Raw genomic sequence first — 26,910 nt, forward strand, 5'->3', positions numbered from 1 at the left:
TCAAAATGTGGTTAGCCGATAATATCGTTTCCCGCCCCACAAATTCGGAGGTAGGCCTGAACTTATCAACAAGGCATTCATCATTTCCTTCAGAGTTCGGTTTTTCCTTTCGGCAACTCCATTCGATTGGAGTGAGTATGGAGCAATAGTTTGATGTATAATGTCCAAATATGAAAATAACTCATCAAATGAAGCTACATATTCTCCTATTATATCACTACAAATACTTTTAAATCATTTATCAAGATGGTTTTCAACTTCGGTTTATAGTTTTTGAATACCTCAAGAGTTTCATCTTTACTTCTCAAAGGATATACGTAATAGTTACTTGTACAATCGTCACTGAAAGATATATAGTACTTCTTGCCTCTTCTATTTTGTACAAATTTTAAATCACTAATGACTATTTAAATCAGTTCTAGAGGATTTTTATATCTTTCAACATAACAGAAAGATGCTTTGATCATTTTTGCATCAGCACATCCTTCATATTTTTGTGTTGGATCAACATTATACTTGCACAATAAATCCAAATGCACTAAATCACATATATCAGTTAAAATTTATATATCCTAATCGAACATGCCATAAATCATAACACTCAAACAAGCAAATAGAATATTTAATTTTATTGCCATCAAACTTGCGGAGAACCACTATTACATTCAAATTGAAGATGTTCTCATTGAGACACCTCTTTCCAAAAAATGATCGTTCTTGGTCAATGTTTTTCAATTTCTTTTTAAATTTCAATTTTCTTTTTCTGGAAAAGGTTGATGGGCAGGGAAGTTGGAATATTGGAAAGGGTTTTTGAAATGTGGTGACAGCGAGGGAGAAGATGGCATCTGCAAATAATGAGACCGTCGACATATTTACCATAATAACTCTAAGGTGAATGAACAAAACTTTTTAGAGCATCGCTTGTGAACTTTAGTATTCCAGGGCCACAACATTGATTGCAATGGCTTGAATGCGGGGCATTTAGTTTTATAACCTCTGTTGGAAAGCTAATTTGGTTATTGACCTTAAATATTTTTTATTTAGGTAAATGACCTTCCTTCTATATTTTCAATTAATTAATTCCCTTAAAAGACCTAATTATAATCCATTAATCAAGGAAAATTTGGTTGGGGCTTTTGTTATATCGGCTCATAAAATCAAATCATCGTATTACTCCAATTTTTACGTGGGAAAATTTTTAGGTGGGAAAATTTTTGCTTTGCAGAATAACCAACCAAGGCTGATAAAAGTGCTCTTATTCTACCGACATCGGATATCAAGAAGCAGATTTCTCCCAATTTTATGTGTTTGAATGTGAGTTTATTTAGTTTAATCATCTGGTTTGCCACACTATTTTCGGGTTTCACAGAGAAATTTTTTTGGAATCTGTATTTTATCTAAACCTCGTATCAATTGCCGTGAACATAATTTTTGTCGCTGAAAACTTAACATCTTTCGTCTCAGTACGTATTATCGATCGCCGTTCATTTCATATTTCTTTTAAAAACTTTTTCCCAGCTATATAGTTTTTTATTTTTGTTGATTGATTCCAGTAATATGTTTCTGATTATTTTATTTTGTTTTATACAGGTAATGGAATTAACTAATGTTCTACTTCAATATAATGGTGAGTGGAGAATAGATGAACAAGGCATTTGTACGTGGTGTCAAGGCTCTAATTCTAAATGGGCAGCAATCACTTTGGATAAGAATAATTGTTCATGTGAAGAAGTGGTGAATTTGACAAGTAAAGTTTTGGAATTGAATACAGATGAATCGAAAATGAGATTAAGTTATTTGCCATGTGTACGTGATTGCAATCCTCTTCCTATTTATATTAACAATGCGATAGGTGTGAAGACATATTTATGTTTTGGGGATTCACAGAATAGGCCTGTGCTTCATGTGGAATTATCGAAGAATAGTGATATGGTAGTTGATCATAATGAGAAAGAGAAAGAGCTGCATGATGGATATTTTGATCGGGTTTTTATCCTAGACGATGCCTCTAAAATGCAAGAAGCAAATGATGAAGTCAATGACGACACTGTTGCAAGAGCTACTGATGAAGTCACTCCGACAGATACTCTAAGTCATTATGTTGAACATGAGCCTATTGAGGATGAACAAAATATGTTACTTGCTATTGACAATGGATACTGTTTCCAAGATGGATCAAATTTAGCAATTGGCCAAGAGTTTGATACCAAAGAAGAGGTAAAAAATGTATTGTCCAAACTTGCAATTAGTGCCTCTTTTGAATTTAATGTTTTGAAATCAACTAAATCACTTTACTCAATCAAATGTGTAAGTGATAAGTGCAGTTGGAGAGTACGTGTTTCCAAAACAAAGAAGTCTACCCGATTCTCCATTCGAAAGTATTGTAATACACACACTTGTGATCTAGCTGACAGACGTAAAAGACATCGCCAGGCGAGTGCTGAAGTAGTATCGAACATGTTGCTAGAGAATTTTAGAGGGCAACAGGTCACCCCAACACCTAAAACAATAATGACAATGATGCAAAATAGGGGTATTAATATCACATATTACAAGGCTTGGAAAGGTAAAGAATTTGCACTTAATAAGCTAAGAGATGATCCTGATGAGAGTTTCCATATGTTGCCTTCATATTTGAACATGGTCAAGCAGGTAAATCCAGGTAGTATCACACATCTCGTTGTTGATGATAGCAATAGGTTTAGATACATGTTCTTAGCATATGGTGCTTGTATAAGTGGATATAAATTCATGCGAAAAGTAGTTGCAGTTGATGGCACTTTTCTAAAGGGCAAGTACAATGGTGTTTTGCTTGTTGCTACAGCACAAGATGGTGAATTTCACCAATTTCTTATTGCATGGGGTGTTGTCGACTCCGAGACCGTGGAGTCATGGACATGGTTTATGTTGAGGTTGCAGGAAGTGGTACCAGATGATGAAGAACTAGTAATAATTTCAGACAGACACCAAGGTATAATTTCTGCTGTAGCAAATGTGTACAAACAAGCACATCATGGTTATTGTGTGTGGCACTTGTCACAAAATATAAAAACTAGGAGTAAACAAAAAGGTGCTACAAAGTTGTTCATGCATATAGCATATGCATACAAACAAAGTGAGTTTGATTCATTGTATAGTGATATGAGAAAAAGGTACCCACAAGTTGCGAAATATTTGGAAGAGCACATTTCTCCAGACAAGTGGTCTAGATCTTGTTGCCCAAGAACATGATACAATATAATGACAACCAATGGAGTGGAGTCAATAAATTCTAGATTGCGTGCTGAAAGGGATCTTCCAATTGTTTCATTGTTAGATGCACTTCAAAAACTGACTTCATGTTGGTTTAGCCGATATCGTAATGCCGCGGACAGCATCTACGACTATAGAAACTCCGGCTGTTGAGTCAATTCTTCGTGAAAGGTTCAATGCTTCTCAAAAACATCATGTCTATGAATTAAATAGCTTGCAGTATCATGTTTACACCCAAGACGACCATGAAACTGTTGATTTTGCAACTAATTCATGCAGTTGTAGAGTTTATGATTTCGATAGAATTCCATGTTCGCATGCCATTGCAGCTAGCTATGTAGCAAAATCGGGAATTTATGATTTATGCTCGGAGTACTATACTACTCGTACACGGACGCTTGCTTACTCTTGTACTATATATCCTGTGCCTCAATGTAGCGAATGGACGATGACAACCGGTCCATTGGAACGAAAGTTGCTGCCACCTAATGTGAAAAGAATGCGTGGAAGGAGAAAAGTGAACAGAAATCCATCTATTGGTGAGTTTGGGAAACGCTAAAATTGACTACTAGTTTGATGTTTGGAGGTGACCTATCATATGTTAGGTTAGTTTTGGCTTTCAACTTTTTTTACATGTGTAGTGCAACAATGATGTTATTTGACAATCGACTTTCAGAATTTTCACTTTCATGATCATTTAAATTAAAGAGCTACTTTATGGCTACTGAGCATGGAAACCACTTTTATGTTGAAGCTAATTTTTGAAATGAGCATATCAAAATTTATTGTATTAGACCTACTGTTGTAAGAATGATCATGTTGTGTTATTTAACCATGCAACAAGCATACGAAGCCAAATTATATTTGAAAATCGAGTCACATTTATTAGGTAATCAATATATTGTTCACAACATCAAGGATAATTTTCGCAATTGATGTGTATTTTCATTATTTTTTAAAAACTATACTTTCATTAAAAAACAATGTGAGTGCAATGAAAGTTTACTAATCGGAGTGCCTACTTCTTGACAATTGTGTCTTTAGTCACTGTAAGCAAAGTTTTTTGAATCCAGAAAAGAGAAAATGGGTCTGAGTGTTAGAAATTGCAAGGGAGAGAACATGGGTGTAAGAGAATATTGATAATATGGGTTAATATGGATATTGTTAAAGATTTTTATTGACCCGCTTCTTACTCTCTCTTTTTTGACCAATATAAGTAAATAAATTAATTATTTAAATATAAATATAATAGTTTAATTTTGGATATACGGGGTCAATTTTGGCATTTCACACCAATTTAAAAGAAGTGGTCAATTTTAAAAATTTGGTGTCAGGAGGTCATATAGCTAAATATGATATACGGGGTCAATTTTGGTATTTCATACCAATTTAAAAGAAGTGGTCAATTTTTTAAAAATTTGGTCTGAGGAGGTCATACAGCTAAATATCCCCTTGAATGCTTGAGAGAGGCCCATTTATGTGGTTGGCCCAACTTGGATTAAATCTACCCGATTGACATGAATTTTAGACCAAAACGGACAACTTTTGGGCCAGGCTAAAGTTTGATTCGGCCCATTTACATCAAACTCAGTACACCCAGCGGCTAAAGTTTGATTCGGCCCATTCACATCAAACTCAGTACACCCAGCACAGAGAATCTTTCCTCCCCTACACCAGTCCATCTTTCTTAACCCCGGATCTCACCCACATCAACCCTAAACCTAAAATCTAATTTTCATATCCAAGTGTGAATTACCTTAATTTACTCTCAAATTCGTGATCTTCACCACCAATAATCGTGCGTATATTGTTTTTTGGTTAGAGCAGCCGGTCATGGATTCGCAGACGAACAATCTTTACGAGACCGCGTCCCAGCCGGATGAGGGGAACGATGCGTATACGTTCTTAGAATTCCACACGCAAGGCGAGGAGGATTTTGCTTACCCTGAATTTCAGGAGCTCTCGCAGCCTATTCGATTGTCTTCCTCTCTGTGGCCTGCAACGTCCGATTCTATTGCTGCTGCTGATACTGCTTTCTCCACTGAGTCCTCTCCGACAAACAAACTCCGCGGTGGAATTAGCAACATCAACAACAATAATAGCGCTGCCAGCGGTAGTGGTAGTGGTAATAATGGTAGTAAGGAGGGAGTGGTGGAGGCATTGGCGGCAGGGATGAGCGGTCTGAACTTTGAAGAGACCGGTGATGACGAGGTTTTTGATTATGGGAAGGGGGATTTTGCTGAACATGCTTGCAAGTACTGTGGGATCACCAACCCTGCATGTGTTGCACGGTGCAATGTGCCATCATGTAGGAAATGGTTCTGTAATTCACGAGGGAATACATCTGGTTCTCACATTGTAAATCATCTGGTGAGTTGGAAAAAATGTAGATTACTTTTTCTATGGCAGTGTTTGCTTATGTACAAGATCATATTAGGTCTCTGGTGTCAAATTTTTTTTTTTGGAATATCATGTGATAAGCTGTCTGGAGATGAAAGATTGCTGGATTGGTGTGGTTAGTGGGTTTGTAAATGAAATTATTGTTCGAATGACGGTTACGAAAGAAATTATAGGTATTAGCATGAATTGATGGAATTGTGCCAGCTGAATTGCTGCATTCAGTTTTTAAAGTTTCCCATTTGCAGCTAAGATTGAAATGACTTTGCTTGCTTTATATTATCAAGGTATATCTTGTAATCTGTGTGTGTGTGGGTGGTGATCATTGAAAAACATAAATCTATTGGGATATAATATTTGTAATGCAACTTGTTTCTTTGAAGGTGTTTGCATAATGTCGTTTGGTTATTTGGTGTTGGATAATACTCTGCTACACCTGCTTTATATTTGAAATATGAGATTCTATTTGGTTTAATTGACTGTAACCACATCTTAGAGTGGCACCCATATCTGAATCCAGGTATAAATTGTTGTTTTATTTCCTGGAAATTTTCATGGTCTGGGTAGTTGATGGTACATGTGCAGAAACATAAAATAGAATCATGATCAATGTATATTGGGTTTGAGCAGTGATATTTATTATTTATTTTACTAGTTCTGTTTTTTATTGGTTCTTGGTGGAGAGACAGTTTTTAATTTATTGATAAACAATACATGTACTTTTTCGGTTTGTTGAGGATTGAATATAGTTTTTTTTAGCACAAATATAAACAGTTAACGACTATCAACTTCAGAGAAGCATCTAGAAACAATTTGCTAACTTTGAAATGATTGCAAAATAACAGTAGTGAGAAGTATTTATTTTTTGCGTATACTAATTTTTTCGTTTAATGAAATAGTCAATACATTTAGTTTTTTAAAAAATCAATACATTTTATTAAAGTAATAAAACTTGTATTCATAAACTTCAACTTGTGTACAAAGTAATAAAAAGTAGAATCAATATTAGCCATAAATACCATTTATAAAAATCATGCAGAAATAAATATTTCTTGCACGCTTTGGCATGAAAAATAAATTTGATAATATAAATCATAAACTAATTAAAAATGTTATATTTGTAATAAATATTTAAAGAACCGGTGCAGAATAAAAGGCTGAAAAATATGGTGGAATTTTGGTAAGATGTGAAAAATAAGAAATATAGTTTAGCTTACTGTCAATTAACAGAAACAACCAAACAACAGAAATTGGAAAAATTTATTATGTTTTTGTGGTGCTTTTATTTTTTTTATTTAGAAATATATGCTACAAAATAAGATTGTGTATAATATTTATAGTGAATATAAAAATGTGTACTATCTAAGTGTTCTAATCAAACAATATATATAACCCTTAAAAGTGAGGATTTTTAATTTTGTGTTTTGGTTGTCCGCAAATAATTGTTCCTTTGGCTTAATTTCCTTCCGTCCTTTTAGGTGAGAGCAAAGCATAAGGAAGTGTGTCTTCATAAAGATAGTCCTTTGGGAGAAACAATTCTTGAGTGTTACAACTGTGGATGCCGGAATGTCTTCCTTCTTGGATTCATATCTGCAAAGACAGAGAGTGTGGTGGTTCTTCTTTGCAGAGAACCTTGCCTTAGTTCTAATGCTTTGAAGGACATGAATTGGGATCTCAGTCAGTGGTGCCCGCTTATTGATGACAGATGTTTCTTGCAATGGCTGTTGAAAGTAGGACATATTTATTAATTGTGCTACGGGTTATGAACTAAAATAAACTGTTCAATTGTTTGTAAAACAGGTCCCATCTGAACAAGAGCAGTTGAGGGCAAGACAAATTAGTGCCCAACAGATAAATAAAATCGAAGAGCTTTGGAAGACAAATCCTGATGCTACCTTGGAAGATCTTGAGAAACCTGGTGTGGATGAGGAACCTCAACCTGTAGTGCTGAAGTACGAGGATGCATACCAGGTGCTCTTGAGTAGATTGACTATATTTTTTTTCAGTTGATCATCTGAAATGGGTGTTGCTGTCGATGAAATGCCATGTATATTTTTTGCCTAACTCATTGCTATTAATTTTTCTGTCCAGTATCAAAATGTCTTTGCACCACTCATTAAGCTTGAAGCGGACTATGACAAGGTATTGTTACACATTTAATTGTTTCTCATTTTAGCTATCTACAAGCAATCTTTCAAAGTGTGCAATTGAAAACTTTTTTCTGTCATGTATTGATTTTTCCCCTCCATGCACCATTTATATAAGGGTCTGAGGTTCAACTCTATTATACATCACCGATTGTACTGTTTCTTTTTTTCTTTTTATTTTTGTATGGGAATTAATTTCCTAAAGTGAAGAGGCAAAGTTCGGGTAGAGGATTCTTTAAACATGTTCTCATAAAAAGAAATAAATTAGAAAAATTTGTTTGTAATGGTATGTCACGACTGATATAAATGTATCATATAGCAAATATAATTAAATTGTTTTTAACACCATTATTCCATGTTTTCTTTTAATAGATCAGGAAAAAATTTGTGTTGTATATTTTCTTAAGTGGAACAAAGACACCAAAAACACAACTTACTATTGGTTGATGGCAGATGATGAAAGAGTCTCAAAGCAAAGATAACATCACAGTTCGATGGGATATTGGCCTAAATAAGAAGCGTATTGCTTATTTTGTCTTTCCAAAGGTAACTTATTTTTTCAAAATAATTTTTTTATTTACTGTTTTTTTATATTTATGCAAAGAATGCATTATTTTCTGTAGGAAGACAATGAGTTACGGCTAGTTCCTGGTGATGAATTAAGGCTGCGTTATCCAGGAGATGCATCTCATCCCTCATGGCAGTCCGTGGGTCATGTGGTTCGTCATTTTTGCCTAAACCCTCCTGCTTTTAATTTTTTTAACCTTTTTTTGCCGAGTTTGTTGAAATAATTAGCATAAGTTGCTATGCTGAAAACCCGATTTGCTGTGTGGTTTTAGTTCTATTCAGTGATCAGTGGTATGACTTGATTTAATCACCCATTGGCATTGACAGATATTTTCTTCATTATGTTGAAACTTTCATATTTTCAGATAAAATTAACTTCACAAGAGGAGGTTGCTCTTGAGCTTCGTGTTAGTCAGGTATTTGTTGACACTGGTCATAATTATTTATTTTCACTATTAAATCCTTCTACAAGAGTTTGATAAAATTTGCTCTAGCAGGGTGTTTCTGTTGATGTGAACCATGGTTTTAGTGTCGACTTTGTTTGGAAAAGCACTAGTTTTGATCGAATGCAAGGGGCCATGAAAACATTTGCGCTGGATGAAACAAGTGTCAGTGGGTAAGTGAACACCATTCATCTGGTTGATAAGCTCCTTTGGGTTTATGCATGTATAATATAATACAAGATACTAAAAGGAATTTCTATTCTTGTCTTCTGCAAAGACTGCCTAATAGGGAAAAGTTGGTACTTCAATTTGTTAATGTGCCGGGGTAAACTTGGAGGTGCACGGTATCAGATTCCCCTTCTGGGAACAACCATCCTTTTTGATGTTGAAAAATTGGATTAAAGAGTAGCAATACATGTCAAGTGTCTGGAATTTATTGTCTTCTTTAAACTATTAGTTGTACCCTTCAAGTGTTTATACACGAATTTGATTAACAAAGCGACTCAATAATTTCATTTTTCTACCTATCAATGATGTAACAATATACTTCCGAGAGTGATCTGCTTTGATTTTATGCAAAATGATCATATATATTTTATCATTTTCAAATAGCCAACTTGACATTGGCTTTATTACCTTTAATTTTTCCTATTTGTTTCTCTTTAAATTTTGTTGATTTTTTCAAGAGGGTTGATGTTGGCCTCTTTGGAGATAGATTGCACATAAATTTAACTTTGATGAGATTTTCTTGAGATCAATTGGTGTTTCAGTACTACATAGATGATCCACGTCATTTTTTGTGGTCTCTAATTAGTTTTCTGAACCGCTGCACACCATGCAGGTACATTTATCATCATTTACTGGGCCATGAAGTAGATATGCAGATCGTTCGAAATGCGTTGCCTCGTCGATTTGGTGCACCGGGTCTTCCAGAACTTAATGCATCTCAGGTATTGTCTCGTTGTTGCTAATTTATCTTTATATATAATTCTTTGCCCTACTGAACTTGGTTTTGTTCGATTTTCTTTTTATTCTTGGTTTTGGTTGCTTGATCGGTGATACCTATTAAATTAGAGAATGGAGTGTTGATACGACCTCAATACAATATACGAAGGATAAAAACAGATGAAGGAAGAAGAATGCTGTAACTCAATGTATACTGAAGTTACAATTTAAAATCCAAATGAGAACACTCAACAAGACACTATAATCTGAGTGTTTTCTACCCAGCCAAGGAAATAATTCCTTTTACAAGAAGAAAGATCTCCTTGCCCTAGACAATAGATATAGCTAGCCCGAAACAGAAAATAATTCGTGAAATACTGCTCCAACAAACTCTAGTCTGGTGTATATAGTTTCTCCTACTTGTAATCCTTTCCCCTTCCCTAAGTTAGCGCCTCTAAAGTATTCTGGGCCAAATGATGATATTGACCATCTAAGCCCAGCATCTATAATATTATGGGCCCATACGATGATATTGATTATCTATGCTCAAGTTATTTGAGCCCGTAACAATACCGCCCCCTTGAGAAATATCAAGGATATAGCTAGAAACTTGAATTTATGTGGTTTCAGCATCCTTCCCAGTTGATTCTGTCAGCTCTATAGTCCTTGAAAACCCAATAACTTTCATCCTCGCTTGGGTTTGCATTCAAGCCCCTGTTTGAAACTAGAAGAGTCGAACAAGTTGGTTATGTTCTTAGTTCTTATAGGAGACTGTTACAGACCTGTTATCAGTGGGCCTAGATCCAAATAGCCCAAGAGTCATTAACCTTAGAAGAGTCTAGAAAGATAACAATAAATAATAATATGTGAGGGAGTGCAGTAAATGTTTTATTCTGTTCATTTCTTTGCTTGAGCGTCAAGTAGCTTGTGATAGGGACTAGCTTTAGCTAGGGTACAATGATTATCCTCTGGGATATTTTTCACTGTTAATCTCCTTTATCGTTATATATAAATCGTGGTTGCAACAATTGGTCCGACACGCCTGATGTCGATTGAAGAGGAAGAAGAGATGGCAACCACAGAGCTAGACACGAGAATCAATGCATTGGAAGATAAGATGTTGAAGATAGTAGAGGATATGAATAATATGGTGCTGAAAGTACATGAGGCTGTAATATCAATGACCAAAGCAGTGAAAAAGTTTGTAGGTATTGAGGAGTCGGTGGAGAAATCCCTGGAAATATTTGGAACTTGTAAAGGTAAGGAAGATGAGGATTTCACTAGTCGTAGGGAAATCTGATGAACAGGCTGATGAGAAGGAGAGACCTGTTATAAAATAAGTATATTCTAGAAGGCTTAAAGGGATGAACGTGGGGAAGGGGGACGAAAACTTGCCGGTGAAAGAACAACTACAAGATGATGACGAATCAGACCAAGCTTCAGTAGGAGTCAAATGCACTAGTCTTAAGCGGGGCAAAGCAGAAAAAAGCCCCAAGGATCTAGATTATGGAATGGATTTACCTGTGGTTGATGAGGTAGATCCAATTGGAGGGGCATCATGGCTTGTACCGTACATCGGCATAACCAATCTTCCAATCAAACAATTAAGAGCCGAAGCCAAACACAATCTGGTATGAGAATCTATGGCATTGGAGATTGAAATTAAAATGGAGATGGAACAAATTAGAAATTCCACGATCAACAACAGCCTAAAGTTTATTGAGATGCTATGGTTTCAAAAGAAATCTTTGGTTAAGGAAGGGAAGCGAGCCACAATGGAGTTGATCTAAAGATATAGTGGTAGAAAATCCATGAAGGAAGGATTCTTGTTGTCGATGCAAGGGTGGGGAAAGATACACATGATTGGGCTAACCCTGGCTGGGGTGGCTTGGAGAAGAAGGAAAATACATGGGCTATTTTATTTTTAAGCCCAACAAGGGAAATTGTGGAATGGTGGGAGCCCATGGCATCATTATAATTATCAGGGCCATGGAGATAAGTCTTAAGGTAGAGAAGAGTAGGGCTTGAAGGCCCAACATTAGGGATAGGGAGTTGGGATCGGATGGATATTTTCTTGACATGTTTGGTGACTGGTATGTGGGTTGGGTCTATATAGATATTATAGGCCAACCCGATAAGAGCACATCGTATTTGGCATCGATCCTAGCAGTTGGGCAGGAGAAGGAGAATATACAAGACACTGGGGTGAGGGGATCGTTCGACGGTGGACGTACGGCGAATCTCCGGCGGGCGGCCGTGGCGGTATGACATGCAGTTGCGCTTCGAAATCAGCCGTACCTCCGATAGTGAGGAAAAGGGTTTAAAGAAAAGAAGATTGCACCTCCAAATCCCTAGAGCTAAGGCTGAATTTGGTGCCACATTTTTGACATCAAAAGGCAGCTCTGGTTCCTTGACTACAGATTTAAAAACATAGATGTGGTTTTCTCCATCCTCCAGTTTCCCTGCTCCTGCTAACACACCCGAGTGATCCCAAATCGTTTATTGTTGTATGTAGAAAAAATGTAACATGCTGGATCCAATCTTTCAAGAATTTTCTAAAAATAGGCTGCCCTTGAGAGAATCTAAAATAAATGGTTCAGTTTCTCGCCGGTTTTTAGAAGATTCCAACCTAACGTCATTATACTTTCCAATAATAACTTGTAAGTAACCTAGGACATCCATCCTGATCCCAAACCATGAATATATAAAGAACCCCTCATGAAAGTCATCAGCTTCTTATATAACTGCTCCAGGACCACAATTATCGTGTTTTGTGATGTAAAGGAAATTTTATCATTCCTCGATCTTCCTCCGAGAGCAGCACATAAAGATGGAAATCCCTTTGTTGAAATTCATCAATTGATCCCATCTTCTGCTAGCCAAGAATCACCCACCTCCCATCTATCACAACTCTCACAAGAATTGACACTTCAAACAGAGATTTTTCAACACCCATGATGCTCGACCACTTTGATGGGTTAATTGGGCTATATTCTTGTGATTTGAATAACCAATACCATTTGATTGAACCCATCCTATATTCCCCCACCAAAGCCCGCTATTGAGTGTTGGGCCGAGCCCAAATTTTCCAGATATCCAATCCCATTGCTGGCAGTATCTTTCTCCATCTCACATCTGACTTCCAGGGCTGTAGCAAGTGTAATTGGGCCATGGGCCTTTTCTTCATTCCACTTTCCAATCCTGGTCTTAATAAAAAAATAGCCCACTTACTATTCCTTGTATGCAGCCCACAGATCTCCCAACAGTCCAATGTGCTGATCTTCTTTCAACACCTCCCACGCCTCTTGCTGCAATTTTTTGTGATCAATTGAGAAAATGGCCGTCACCTCAAGGCATGATTCGGTCTTGGACAACAACCTGATGGCATCAATCCTACAGAATCTCGGAGATTCCGCTCTTCTAATGGCTTGTTTATGTTACAAACTTGATTGCCTGTTCCCTCTACTAATTGCATCTTCTTCCCCTGGAACCGATTTGTTGCATTCCTCTTCACTGACGTTGTGGGTATCCTCTGGACCTTCTGTTTTGGAATCTTGTGTGGGCATATTTTCCTCTCACCCTTACTCATGCCCAACATTCTTGTGAACTGCTGTACCAATCGCCGAATCTCCCCTATCTCCTCCATTTTCTCCTCCAGAGCTTGTAACCGCTGCTGCGTCATCCAGCCTTGCTCCTTCGATTCTAGTGCAAACTTTTCCAGTGCTTCCGGCCCTTGAATCAGTACATGTGTTAGTCGTTCTTCACGCCATTTGGTATCCGGCAGGTCGGACCAATTGATGCGACCACAATACAATATACGAAGGATAACAAACAAATGAAAGAAGAAGAATGCTGTAACTCAACCAGAGTTGTCAAAGGCGCGCCTCAGGCGCTAGGCGGAGCTTCAGCGCCTTAGTTGACAACCAGGCGACGTGCATGGCTGGGCGAGCGCCTTTAGCGCCTTGAAACCGCCTTTCTCCAGGCGATGGGCGTTCCAGGCGAATCGCCTCTTTGCAGCAGCCTGTGCGCATCGCATAAGCAGGCTTCTCCTTTATTTTTTAATGACCCAAAGCCCAACTAAATAAGCCCATACTAATTTCAGCCCATAAGTAATTTATTTTAAAAAAATAGCCTAGTTTTGCATGTCGATATGTATTCTATTATCAACCCCTGCCGATTGAAGCTTCTGCGCACCATGCTCTATCGCCTCGTGGCTAGGCGATCGCCTTTTGTCGCCTAGGCGTTCGGGCGCTAGGCAGTGGCTCGTCGCCTTGACGTCGCCTAGCGCCTTGACAACTATGAACTCAACGTATACTGAAATTACAACTAAAAATCCAAATGAGAAAACTAAACAAGATACACTATAATCTGACTCTTTCTACCCAGCCAAGGAAATAATTCCTTTTACAAAAAGAAATCTCCTTGCCCTAGACATAACTAGCCCGAAACAGAAAATAGTACTTGAAATAATGTTCTAACAAATTCTAGCCGGGTATAAATAGTTGTTACTGCTTGTAATCCTTTTCCCTTCCCAGGTTACCGCCTCTAAAATATTCTGGGCCCATATGATATTTACTATCTAAGCCCAACATATTTGGGCCCGTAACAAGTGTGAATAACAACATATTAGACATGATAATAAAGAAAAAAACAGAAACATAACAAAAAATAAATCCGAACAATGATGTGCATCTTTAACGAGTAGAACTCAGTTTATGATAGAATCCATATGTGAAAGTTTGACAGGAAAGGCCTTTTACCGGTAAGCTTTGTTGAAGACTTGTTCAAATGATAGAATCCGTCAATCATTTTTCCTTTCTTTTCTTGTCATTCTGTTTCTTTTAATTTGCGTTGTCCTTACGTGTCAATTCACCCAGGTTTTTGCTGTGAAGAGTGTTTTACAAAAACCTATAAGTCTCATACAAGGTCCTCCTGGAACTGGTAAAACTGTCACCTCAGCTGCAATTGTGTATCATATGGCGAAGCAAGGCCAGGGACAGGTACTGTAATATGGTTTTTGGGAAAGCTGATGGTTTTCTTGATCATTACTTTTACCTTCGCAACTCATCTATAGGTTTCCATGGCAGGTTCTTGTATGTGCTCCAAGTAATGTGGCTGTCGATCAGCTAGCTGAAAAGATAAGTGCCACTGGTTTGAAGGTCTGAATATTGTTGCATTCAGATATTATATTTCATATAGTGAGTAAAATCATATTTACTTACTTTGATGTTTGATTGTGACACGTCCGTGTTCTTGTATTTTTAATGACAAGGTTGTCAGAATTTGTGCAAAGTCAAGGGAAGCTGTTAGTTCCCCTGTTGAGCATTTAACCTTGCATTATCAGGTTCGTTAATCCATGAACTGGATGTTGGCATTTGAACCTTTTTTTTTCTGCTAATTTGTTTACGTATTTTTCCATTGTATGTTTGGCTGTCACCTATAATATACATTTTATAATTGTTCACAGGTTAGACATCTTGACACTTCTGAAAAGAGTGAACTTCACAAGTTACAGCAGCTGAAAGATGAACAAGGTGTGGTTTTTTGTCTTCTTCCTTTTGTTCCCCTCACATTCTCTATTCTTCTTTACCACCTTTTGGTTGGCATGTGTTAGCAGTTGGCATTGCTAGATCTCTACTTTTGGTCGTCGTATTTTTTTAAAGTAGAAACTTACTGGTATTATGTTTTAGTCTGTTTTTCTTGGTGTTGGCTGTTGAAAAAAACATGTTAATAGTTGTAATGCAATTTGTATGCATACGTATGTTCAAGAAAGATTTATGATCTGATGTTAAGTTACCTGTGAAGGAATAAGGCAAGTGCTTTACATGTAGAATTCACTTTCACTTCGAAATACAGTTATCATGGATTTAAAAGGAACAACTTTTTTAACACAATAAATGGAATTTTTACGATGTGTATATGAGAGAAACAAGAAACTCAAGTGATTCTGAGTTAATTTTTAAAAAGGATATTTCAGTTTTACCTTTCTGCTCAAGTTGGTGTTCCAACTTCCGCTATAAGAACATCTCTGTCACAAAAAGAATTCTTTGTTTAGTGCTTAGTGAGGTACATCAGTTTTATATAATGAAACCTGGAACCCTTGTGCATCTCACATTTGTGCTTTAGCCATGTGACAAAATATGCTATTTTATTAGTCTATTTCAGCTAAGGAAAAAAGTACGTGTTTTGGATAAACTTAATATGATAGAGGCCACATAATTTGTTTTCATTGGTGGACATCCAGTATAATTTTGAGTTATTAAACTCTACCTGCTGCAGATAGGAATGAGGACATTAATTGTTGAGTTTATGTTTGTGCTTCTTGTTTATATTATTTGCCAGATTAATATATCATCTCAAAGCCCATATACAGTCACTACATAGAATGTTCGATCCTGAGGTTTTACCCATGTTTTGTATATGTTCCAGGGGAATTGTCCAGCAGTGATGAGAAAAAATATAAAGCTCTCAAACGAGCTACTGAAAGGGAGATATCTCAGAGTGCTGATGTTATCTGTTGTACATGTGTTGGAGCTGGAGATCCTCGCTTGGCGAACTTCAGATTTCGCCAGGTAACTTGGGCAATGGAAACTTGGTTACTTTATATGCACACATTTTCTAAGGCCAGATTAATTTTATTATATTGGCCCTTGATCATGTTGTTTTAATTATGAATGCCTTTGTAGGTGCTTATCGACGAGTCTACCCAGGCAACAGAGCCTGAGTGTCTTATTCCTTTGGTTCTTGGAGTGAAACAGGTATTAGAAGTTAGCTGCATAAGGTTACTCGATTATTCAAATAACTTTAATAAGAAGTCTACTATAGGTTGTTCTTGTTGGAGACCATTGCCAACTTGGTCCAGTCATTATGTGCAAGAAAGCTGCTCGTGCTGGTCTTGCACAGTCGCTATTTGAACGGCTTGTGCTGCTTGGGGTTAAACCAATTAGGTTGCAGGTGATTGTCATGCTGATCTTTGTTTTTGCTACGCCCATTTCATGGAATCTTGTATGTACTCTTTGGCCTATTGTCGAGACTCAATCTGGGAAAAAGTTTAAGATAGCCTGCCGAGCTAAATTCACTGAATCACTCAAAAAAAAAATGGAATGAACTTGTCTTTGACACTGTTTCGTATCTCTTTTCCACCTTTTGTCACGCCCGCCCTTCATGCTCACCTAGCTGGCTTAGTAAAAAGGTGATGGTGACCTCTGAATACTCACCTTTTGGATCCCTCATCCCTCTATTATAAAATTTATTGCCTTTGCTAGTTCTATTTTAAATAGAAACCGAAATAGGAACAGGAACAATTTGTCTAACAAACGAATAGTATATTCCGTCCCAAAACGTGTCTCCAATTTTGTGTATAAAGTGTTTCCCTTCTATGTATCGTGTTGCTGTGCTCCTTTTCCAGCCTAGTCGTAAGAGCTAAAGACAAACCAGGGGTATTTATTGGACTAGGAACATGTAATTAAAAGTTAAAACACACGCGGCATAGTTGTCACTTGTCAAAAGCGCAGCAAAGCGGACAACCTGTGCTTAAGCATACGGCTTCCATGAAGTGCATGCTTCGGAGAAAAACAGCCTTTAAAAAAAACTCTTAAAAGAAATAGTAGAGGAAACCATAACTTCATCGGCGTCAGTTTGGGTTCCTCGAGTTTGGGTACTCAAAAACCGGGTAGCAATTTTACTACCTGAACCCTACCCGAGAAAAATCATTACACGACTTTCAGGACCCGAAAAAGTCGGGTAGTGTCAGGTACCGACTTCGGGTACCTGAAATTTCAGGCCAAAACTGAGCGGCATACATGTGCTATTCCTTTGCAAAATCTGCACAATATTCTGTACTGCCAACTTTTACATACATTAATGGACATAGGGAAATTAAACAAACAAAAACAAAAAAAAATCCTTCTTTGCATAATAGCAAAAAAATCTGTGAATCTTCGTCACATTGTAACCAACAAAATTGTAGCACGATAAATCGAGAGAGATAGCTAGGCACCGAGAAAATGAACGTATCTAAGAAAATGATTAAAACCGTATCTAAGAAGTAGACCCAAATGGTGGTGAAGGGAAGCTAGGACTCGCGAGACAAATGGTTTTCCCACTCTTTGCTTCAATGCTCAGATTCGAGTTTGAGTGATGGACAGAGAGTTGAGAGAGGAGAATGATGGGAGTGGAGTTGCAAAGATTGGAGATTGAACAGTGAAGTTCAATTTGAAACCCTAACCAAGGCAAAGAATTGAAAGAGAAGTAGTTAATCAGCCGATGCACAGGAGTAGACCAAGTCAAATAGTCAACTAGGATTTTGGCATTTAATTATTACTTGTCATACTAATTTTTTAAAAGTGAAAAATTGTTGAGTACCCAAAAAATAACCGACACCAAACCCGATTTCAAAATTTCAGGGTCGGGTAAAACCCAAGCCCGATTTCAAAATTTCGGGTTTGGGTAAAACCCAAAAAAAAAACAACCCAATCCTATCGGTTCGGGTACTCGATACTTGAACCCGAACGCCACCATAGAGGAAACCATAACATCATGTAGAACCTGATCGGGTCGGTTTGGGCACTCGATACCTGAACCATAACTCCTACCCCTAGAGGAAACCATAACATCATGTAGCCTTTTCCACGCATCACCTCTGCCTTTTGCACTTGCGTTTTAGTATTTGATATTTGTATTTATTGTGCTTTATTTATGTAAAGCATGCGCTTTGCTTTCTACTTAAAGCCCCAAGACACTTGGACACTTTAATGTGCCTTGTGCTTTTAATTACCATGCACATGGCTATGCTGAAATATTCAACTATTGCGGCTTAGTTTCGGTTAATGGAGATCAACCACCAACTTGTGGGAATAGCATAATCGATCATGGACTTCATAGTTTTGCTTAACGATAGTAATTGTTTAAATATCCAGTAATTTTGCATCTGATTTATGTTGCATCAGCTTAATGATGCAACACCATGTTATTAGTGGCTTTATCTTGGATGGTTAGAACCTTAAAACCCTCGTTTTTGATCTTCTAGGTTCAGTATAGGATGCATCCTGCCCTTTCAGAGTTTCCCTCTAACAGCTTTTATGAAGGCACTCTTCAAAATGGAGTGACAATTAATGAGAGGCAATCACCAGGCATAGACTTCCCTTGGCCTGTACCAAATCGTCCCATGTTTTTCTATGTCCAGGTATATTCACTTGTTTAATTTAGTATGGACTAGAGTTGCTTCAAACACTGTTATGCATTCCTTTTATGCACATGTTACTGTTGGTTGTGGAAGAATTTCTTTGGTTTATGACATATTCGATGCAGAAGGGAAGTTTTTGTCATTTCCTTGCAATTTTATACAATTGGTACGGCATTTCTTTACTTCATGTCAGTAATCAACCTTCACAATTTATATCTTCCCATTGTTCTACGATGAAATTCTAGTTAAGATATTGAGCCATGTTCCAGTTGCAAATGTCTTTGCTGTTGGAAGTCAGGGCAGACTCGCATGATAAAGTTCATTTTTTTTCATGTACTTTCGAAGAGATTTATTAGTACCTTTTTGGTTGCTTCTATAGATGGGACAAGAGGAGATAAGTTCAAGTGGAACATCCTACCTAAATAGGACTGAAGCTGCAAATGTTGAGAAAATTGTGACTACGTTTTTGAAAAGTGGTGTAGTTCCTAATCAGGTTCAGTATAAACTTCTCCATCATTCGGGTTTCTTGTGTGGTTCTATCTTGATGTCGAGTTGTGATTATTTTTTCTTTCGGTGTCCTACAGATTGGTGTTATAACCCCATATGAAGGCCAGCGGGCGTACATTGTGAATTATATGTCTCGCAATGGTGCTTTACGGCAGCAGCTATACAAAGAAATCGAGGTAAGTATAATATTGGGTTTTATTTTTTTTAAAAAAATTTGTCTGAGTCAGAAGGTGACTTGACATGTCCGGTTCAGGTGGCTAGTGTGGATTCATTTCAGGGAAGGGAAAAGGACTACATAATTTTGTCTTGTGTGAGGAGTAATGAACACCAGGTAGGGGCTTCACACGAAGAATAATCACTACACTGTTTCTCTGCATAATTTCCAATATGGTGGTTGACTACAAAATGTTCTTATGCATCACGATTTGCTGGAGATGCCTATGAACCCTAAACTTTTTGTGCATGATACAATTTTTTTGATGGATATTCACGTCTCATCTATTTTCAGGGCATTGGTTTCCTCAATGATCCACGCCGGCTTAATGTTGCCCTCACACGTGCTCGTTATGGGATAGTTATCCTAGGAAATCCAAAAGTATTGAGCAAACAACCCCTCTGGAATGGCTTATTAACACACTACAAAGTATTTTTCCACTTTCATTGTGTTCTTAATGTCCTTATGATAAAACATAGTTCCTACATTTGTTTATAGTTGCCATGACCAGGCTGTGGCTCCTTCAGCATGGCCACATTTTTGGTTAGTTTGGTGTTTTTTTCTCACTAAGTTTGAGCTTGGAATTGTCTCCTGGAATATATTTATGTGTTGCAACGTAGTATGCTTTTCTCTCTGAAAGTTTGGTTTATCAGGAACATGAATGCTTGGTTGAGGGACCTCTGAATAATTTAAAGCAGAGCATGGTTCAATTTCAGAAGCCCAAAAAGGTTGGCAGAGATGATGTAACAATGGCCAAATATGAAATTTAATGCTTGCTAGTTATATTTTCGGACTCCTTCATATTGGGTTATGTTGTTGATGTGGTACAGATATACAATGATCACCGACTTTTCTATGGTGGTGGAGCAGGCGGCGTCCCCAATGATACTTTCGGATCTGTTGCGTCGAGCCCTGGTGCTGATAGGAGGGGTGCTCGCTCTAGGGGTATGTTCCTATTAATGAAGTGAATTAACTGTCTGAATCGGTTTTTTTGAATGCTTCTCCCTAGAACTCCCAATAAAAGTTTGAACTTTCAAACAGCATTCTCAAATGCTTTATTGATGGTATCATTTAAATGAAAATGCATATATCTTCCTAAAATTGGAGCTCATAAAAATTTTTTCTTCATGCAGGTCCTTACATGTCGCCTGCACCGCCTAATGGTGCTCATAAACCTGGTGTTCACCCTGCTGGTTATTCAATGCCACGAGTGCCTCTCTCCCCATACCACAGTGGCCCTCCTTCTCAGCCTTATGCCATTCCTACCCGTGGTGCTGTACATGGACCTGTTGGAACTGTTCCTCAAATGCCACAACCTGGAAGTCGAGGATTTGGTGGTGGGCGTGGGAGCATCAGTGCTCCTATTGGTAGCCATCTTCCACATCAGCAGGTCGGGCAATCCCCTATTGGAAGTATTGCATCTAACTACAATTTCCCATCTATGGAGAATGCCAGCAGCCAGCCAAATGCTGGTGGATTATTATCTCAGCCAGGATATGTTTCCAATGTTAGTGTTGTTTCCAACTTTATTCATGTTTCTCTTCTGAGGAGAAAAATGTGTCCGTTCTTATATTCTAATTTTCTGCTATTTGGATTGATGAAACTAGAGATTTTTCTTTTTGCACACTATAGATGACAGGTCAAGGACCCAGCCAAACATTTAGCGACCGATTCTCAATGGGTGGCATGTCTCAGGTAGTTTATTTAAACGGGAATTTGTTGATTGATTGTGTGATTTTTTGATGATTTCCTTTTATTTTTTGTTGGAATACGATGCAGGATTTCTTGGGTGATGATTTTAAAAGCCAGGGATCTCATGTTCCATATGCTGAATTCTCTACTCAGGTATACATTTCTTTGTATGTGTAGTTTTCGTCTACTCTCATTCATGTATATTTGCTTAAATTGCTTGTCAACGGTACTTTTACGGTGATTTTCATCTCTTAAATATTTTTTATTGATATTCTGATTACTTTTTATACATCGATCTGTTTTGCTGTGTAGGCAACTCAGGGTGGATATGGTGTTGAGTATATCACACAGGGTGCTCAAGGTGGATTTCCTGGGAGTTTTTTAAACCAGAGCTCTCATGCTGGATATGGTCGTTTTGCAACAGGAAATGACTTCATGTCTCAGGTTAGAGTTAAAATTATGTAGATTTTCCCTGGTACGTGGCCTTATGTTTTCTAAATATGTTATCCCTTGCCTATACGTTTCAAGTTATTTTGCTAAACTAAGTCATTATAAATTTAAAACAGGGTCAATTTCATTTTAGCCCTGAAAATATTGTTAATACTGATCCCCTTGAAGTATTTATTGCATCGTGTTAACATCCTTCAGCTATATATATTACCCGCTTGACGTCATTTTGCAGTCTTGAACTATCAAGAACTAACCTGGTTAAAAATTTAAAAATATAGAAAAATTATGATTATAATAAAGTAATAATTGTTGCTGTTGCAAGAGAAGAAGCGTTAATCAAACAAAATTTATTATGAAATCACTTATAAACTAATTTAAATAAATAGTAAAAATTTACATTCTGTTAAGTATATAAATTATCTTGCCCAATAATTTTACTTTAAATGAGTTATTTAATTTTTTAATGTTTGATCATAAATTTGATTACCCTGTTATAATTGTAACTGTAATTGAGTAATACTTTGATTACTTTCAACTAAAAAATATCAAATGGATGACTACTAGTGTTCAGAGTGGCAAAGTGATAATTATCATTTCAAGGAGATAATGTGGATACTGTATATAATTGAAGTGGGATTAAGTGAGACAATTAATAGTGGAGAGGGTTAAATGGGCATTAGTCAGTCATAGGTGATGGGTACAAAATGAAACTTATCCTTTATAATATGAAATATAGTTTTTTTACGAGCTTAATGAACTTGGGACTAAACCGTATTTAAATTACTATGCATTAAGTGGTCAAAGTTGTTATTGTTTTCCTTTATTTTCAACGATGAAAAAATGAAATCTTATATCAGAAGAAGTGACTTTGCCAAAGATTAAGCTAGGGCCCTTCCACATTGAATTCACTTATCTGTCATAAAAAAGGTAGTAGCTATTTATGGAAATTGATTTGCCTATTATTTACTAATGCTACAATCATTATGTCAGTTTCAAACACCATGGACTATTTGTATCATTAAACACTCGGAACAGATTGATATTTATAACATCTGGTTGTATGTTGGAGAGGTCAAGTGCCTAATGTTAAATTTAAGGGATAGAAAATAATCTTTTAGAAAGTTTGAGGGAATCAGGTGTTTATTACAGATAAACTACTAATTATCTAATTTTCTAGCAACATGTTTTATGCTTAATTTCCATTTTTTTGGCTCATTTGCACCAAGATCATTTTAAGCAGAACGAGATATGGCATATATTGATCTTATTTTTCAGTTCATTTAGATTATAACAAACGTAAGACTTACATTTTGTAGTTAGCGGGTGAAAATAATTTCACATTTGAAGCTATAATAACAAAAAGGGAAAGGCATTGAAGATACATAAGAAATTGGTTGTTCCACATGTCCAACCTTTTAGAATTTCTCTGATATCTTTAACATTCTATTGAAATAATGATTATATATGGGTTTATGAATAAATAGTACCTGCCTTTCCATGAGAAGAAAATTGCTATTAAAACAGTGGATATGCAATTTCTCCCCATTTTCTTGTCCTTTGAAGTTCAACACCATCATTCTCCAGGAATACATGGCCCATGGTTCACTTGGACTATTTACACAGGCTGCGTTTAACGAACAATCTCAAGATGATTCTTCTCAAAACCTCTACAGCGGGGGTAATGCCCGTCCGCTTCAGACTCAGGTATTTGTTTATTGATCATTAAATTGATTAATAGCAGTGAAAAATAATTTATCAGACTGATGATTTATATGCATGTCCATAAAACACTTCTGATCATAGCGAAGCAGCAAATATTTTTTTAACAATCCTTGCATCTTTTTATTAAGCTTTGCTGAATCATGCACAACGATGATTTTAGTAAAGGAGGCTTCACGAGTAAAATGGATCTATTTGATGCATTTTGGTGATGGAAATTAAACTTTAAAAAAATTCCACAATTTTTTTATTTATTTTATATTCCTTTTCCATACCTTGTACTGTCATATTTGGTCAGTGAGCTTTCCCACTTGTTTCTTTACAGAATTTCCTGAATCCCCTCTATTCGCAACCATTAGCACACTACAATGCTCAACAGCCGAACATGCAAAATTCCCAGCAACAGCATTCATCCCAGCCAGGTCAAGCCTCCCAAAATCAGAAAATCCACTAAAATAAGTCACGGGCTCGATATATGAGAGTGACGTGTTACGTTCAGAAATCTGGTTTGTGCCATCAGGTGTATTCTCTCTCACTAAAGTTGCTGTCTGAAGTTCGATGAATATATAAAGTTGTTTGATGATATAATCCACAAGGATGACTCTGAACTACTGGCTTGCATGAGTTTGAGAGGATGGTCACTTAAGGCATACACTACCTTCTGAGCATGCACTACCTTCTGAGGTGGAGGATCCAATAACCATGAAATCTAAGAGAGTGGTACGCAGGTGGCACGCTGTGATGTAGGTAAAGAGGGTTTCTGATACAGAGCAAGTTTATTGAAGTAGCGGACAGTGGCAATATTATAGAGAACTGCTATAGTTTTGTACCGCGTGCAAGGACAGGTTCTTACCTATATCTGGCCCTTGCATGCGATCATGCTCGTTGGAACTTGATGATGGCGATAATTCAAAGTGTCAACGAGTGCAATTGCTGCTGTCACTAGGTGTCTTCGGATTGATGTGTGAGACCAATATTACTTTAAACTGGTTTGCTTTCAAATCTCTGTTTTGGTGTTCATTTGGGCAAATGGCCAGTGAATTGTAATTGCTTCCTAGACACTGGAAATACTTGTATTTTGAACAAAAGTGTCTTCAGTATGGTATCTTTGGATGTGAATGTCTTAAGATTGTTTTGGTCCTTTCGGTATGATGACTAAATGCAGATCCACAGAAAATGTTCGTCTGACAAACAATGAGAACGATATTCGAAATTCATTTTCTGTTGCTCGTATTCCACTTTAAGGAACAGTAATGAATAATTTATTTATAAAATGGAGTATATATGCCTCAAAATTTGACAGTGAATAATTAATTCGAATAACGTGTAGGATTGAATGGCTAGTTGATAGAAAAAGGACTTGGCTAGCACTAATTCTGGGATTCAGATAAAAAGGATTTGGCTAGCACTAATTCTGCCATTCAGATTTTATATACCATGTAACATCTGAAGTCACTCCAACATGGATGATTAGTTTTCTTTAACAATTATTCTTGATATTTCTTACAATTCATAAAAATCAAACAAATAATTTTGATTCTCATATCAATCGTAGGATCGACATTGTTAAATTAAAAGTAATAGTTGTTTGTAACGATGTAATCCAAATTTTTTATAACACAGAATTTAAACATTACGTTTCCATCGTTCTTTCAGTAATCTATACTATCTTATTAAGTATGAGCACATGATAATAACTACCTAAAGAAGACATCAACTTTTTTTTTCCCAATTTTACACTTATATGATACTAATATTACACTTTTGTTTTTTGTTTTTTTGTTTTTAATTTCAACACACAATTTTTTTTATTTTTTTATTTCAACCATTCCAATATCAATTTAGTCCCTCCATAATTTGTCAAATTTCACTTTAGTCCATCGATATCGATAATGATAAAAAATATTGTACACACGCATCGCATGTGCAGCGTAACTAGTAAGAATTATTGTTCTCCACCATAATATAAAATTCATATCTGCGGATCACGTTGTAATTTTATTGACTTAGAGAAAAAAAATCGCCAATCTTTGTCAACCTTGTGCAGATACTTTAGAACATTGATTCATTTCAGTTTTTTTCTTCCCTTGTAAATTCGGTTTAATTGGTGTAATGGACTTTCAAGTCCTCTTAAGTTCTAGTTACTGATAAATATTAAGTAAAACACATGCGATGCAATTTTTCGTGTCCTTGTCTTGATTCGAATACAAGAATATGGGACACATGCTTTCCTATCCTTGCTTTTCTGGATTTTCGTTTTTTTAGATGATGATTGATGTTTTGGCAAAGAATAGAATATAAATAAAATTCTTGGAAAAAAGAATTGGTGAAAATTGGAAAGACTAGTGAAGAAAATAGATGAACATGCATATGGCTAAGAGTAGATCTTCTGTGAGAAAGAAAATAGATGAACATGCATATGGCTAAGAGTAGGTTCTTTGTGAGACGGTTCACGAATCTTTATCTGTGAGACTGGTGAACCCTATCGATATTAACAATAAAAAGTAATATTCTTAGCATAAAAAGTAATACTTTTTCATGGATTACCCAAATAAAATATCCGTCTCACAAAATACGACCCGTGAGACCGTCTCACATAAGTTTTTATCTATGGCTAAATCCATAAAAAATTAATTTTGTATCTTATTTTTCTTTCCCTTCATAGATTTCTTTATTTCAGGCTTAAGAAAAAACGGATTCCTTGATATTGAATAATATCTCAATTTAGACGCGTTACTAAATTGGATTTTTGATAACTTGTGAATTTTTATTCATCGATTTGAATCTTTCCTAAAAAATATTGCAACCAATCGAATTCTTAAATCTAGACGAGAATGCGTGCTCATTTGATCTTAGTCTTTGTGGAACGAAAGTGAAACTAAACTAAATATGCAAGTCTCTCCTAATAATATCCATAAATGACTGCATATATTTATACATGGCCATAAATTTTTTATATTTTAATCATTATCACATCTTAATTTTGTGAAGATGATGTGGTTCCTTTTAAGATGGGAGATTAAAATTCATTGCTATGTTTCAATTAAAACGAGGGATAGATCCATTAACATGAAAAATGTAGTTACGAATTCAGATAATTCTAGACATCTTATGTATAAAATATTTTGAAATTTTAAATTTTGTTCTGTTTATAAATAAATCATTATTTTTTGATTTTTTCCCATCTACATTGATTGAAATATGAATAATATATTATATAGACTTAGAGCGTGTTTGACAAAAATTATTTTAGACAATTATATAATAAATTATTTTAGAAAATTATAAGTTGTAAGATTTTATTTTGAAATTTTTTTTTAAGATGTTTAAAAAAATGGAGTTTAAACATGCTGATAATTTATTATAGTTTTATATTATAGTTCTTTGTATCAT

The 26,910-nt window shown here is 36.3% G+C and overlaps 1 protein-coding gene across 2 annotated transcripts; it reads left to right on the plus strand.

Moving 5' to 3' along the window:
• The first annotated feature begins 4,947 nt into the window (after positions 1 to 4,947).
• Positions 4,948 to 24,636, plus strand: LOC142527296 (regulator of nonsense transcripts 1 homolog). 2 transcript variants are annotated; one of them, XM_075632062.1, is made up of 29 exons: positions 4,948 to 5,622; positions 7,128 to 7,379; positions 7,450 to 7,620; positions 7,741 to 7,791; positions 8,250 to 8,342; positions 8,420 to 8,515; positions 8,729 to 8,779; positions 8,861 to 8,979; positions 9,648 to 9,756; positions 14,629 to 14,751; positions 14,839 to 14,910; positions 15,024 to 15,095; positions 15,219 to 15,285; positions 16,181 to 16,323; positions 16,438 to 16,509; positions 16,577 to 16,705; positions 18,780 to 18,935; positions 19,315 to 19,428; positions 19,520 to 19,618; positions 19,696 to 19,773; positions 19,951 to 20,085; positions 20,310 to 20,384; positions 20,487 to 20,601; positions 20,790 to 21,163; positions 21,289 to 21,351; positions 21,436 to 21,501; positions 21,661 to 21,792; positions 23,422 to 23,502; positions 23,843 to 24,636. In XM_075632062.1, the coding sequence occupies exons 1-29, from the start codon at positions 5,086 to 5,088 to the stop codon at positions 23,969 to 23,971; spliced, it is 3,774 nt and encodes a 1,257-aa protein (XP_075488177.1). In that variant the 5' UTR covers positions 4,948 to 5,085; the 3' UTR covers positions 23,972 to 24,636. The 2 variants fall into 2 exon arrangements, with proteins under 2 accessions (XP_075488177.1, XP_075488176.1); XM_075632061.1 differs by having other exon boundaries at positions 4,949 to 5,622; positions 23,383 to 23,502.
• Positions 24,637 to 26,910: the final 2,274 nt, after the last annotated feature.

This window comes from Primulina tabacum, chromosome 15 (assembly GCF_025594145.1).
Source record: "Primulina tabacum isolate GXHZ01 chromosome 15, ASM2559414v2, whole genome shotgun sequence".
NCBI classification, from domain to species: domain Eukaryota; kingdom Viridiplantae; phylum Streptophyta; class Magnoliopsida; order Lamiales; family Gesneriaceae; genus Primulina; species Primulina tabacum.

Bases quoted from the DNA above. Each gene is read 5' to 3' on its own strand.
- LOC142527296 (XM_075632061.1), top strand. From the start codon at position 5,086: ATGGATTCGCAGACGAACAATCTTTACGAGACCGCGTCCCAGCCGGAT. The intron at 15,096-15,218 runs GTTCGTTAATCC...AATTGTTCACAG, and splicing joins ATTTAACCTTGCATTATCAG to GTTAGACATCTTGACACTTC. The intron at 16,324-16,437 runs GTAACTTGGGCA...ATGCCTTTGTAG, and splicing joins CGAACTTCAGATTTCGCCAG to GTGCTTATCGACGAGTCTAC.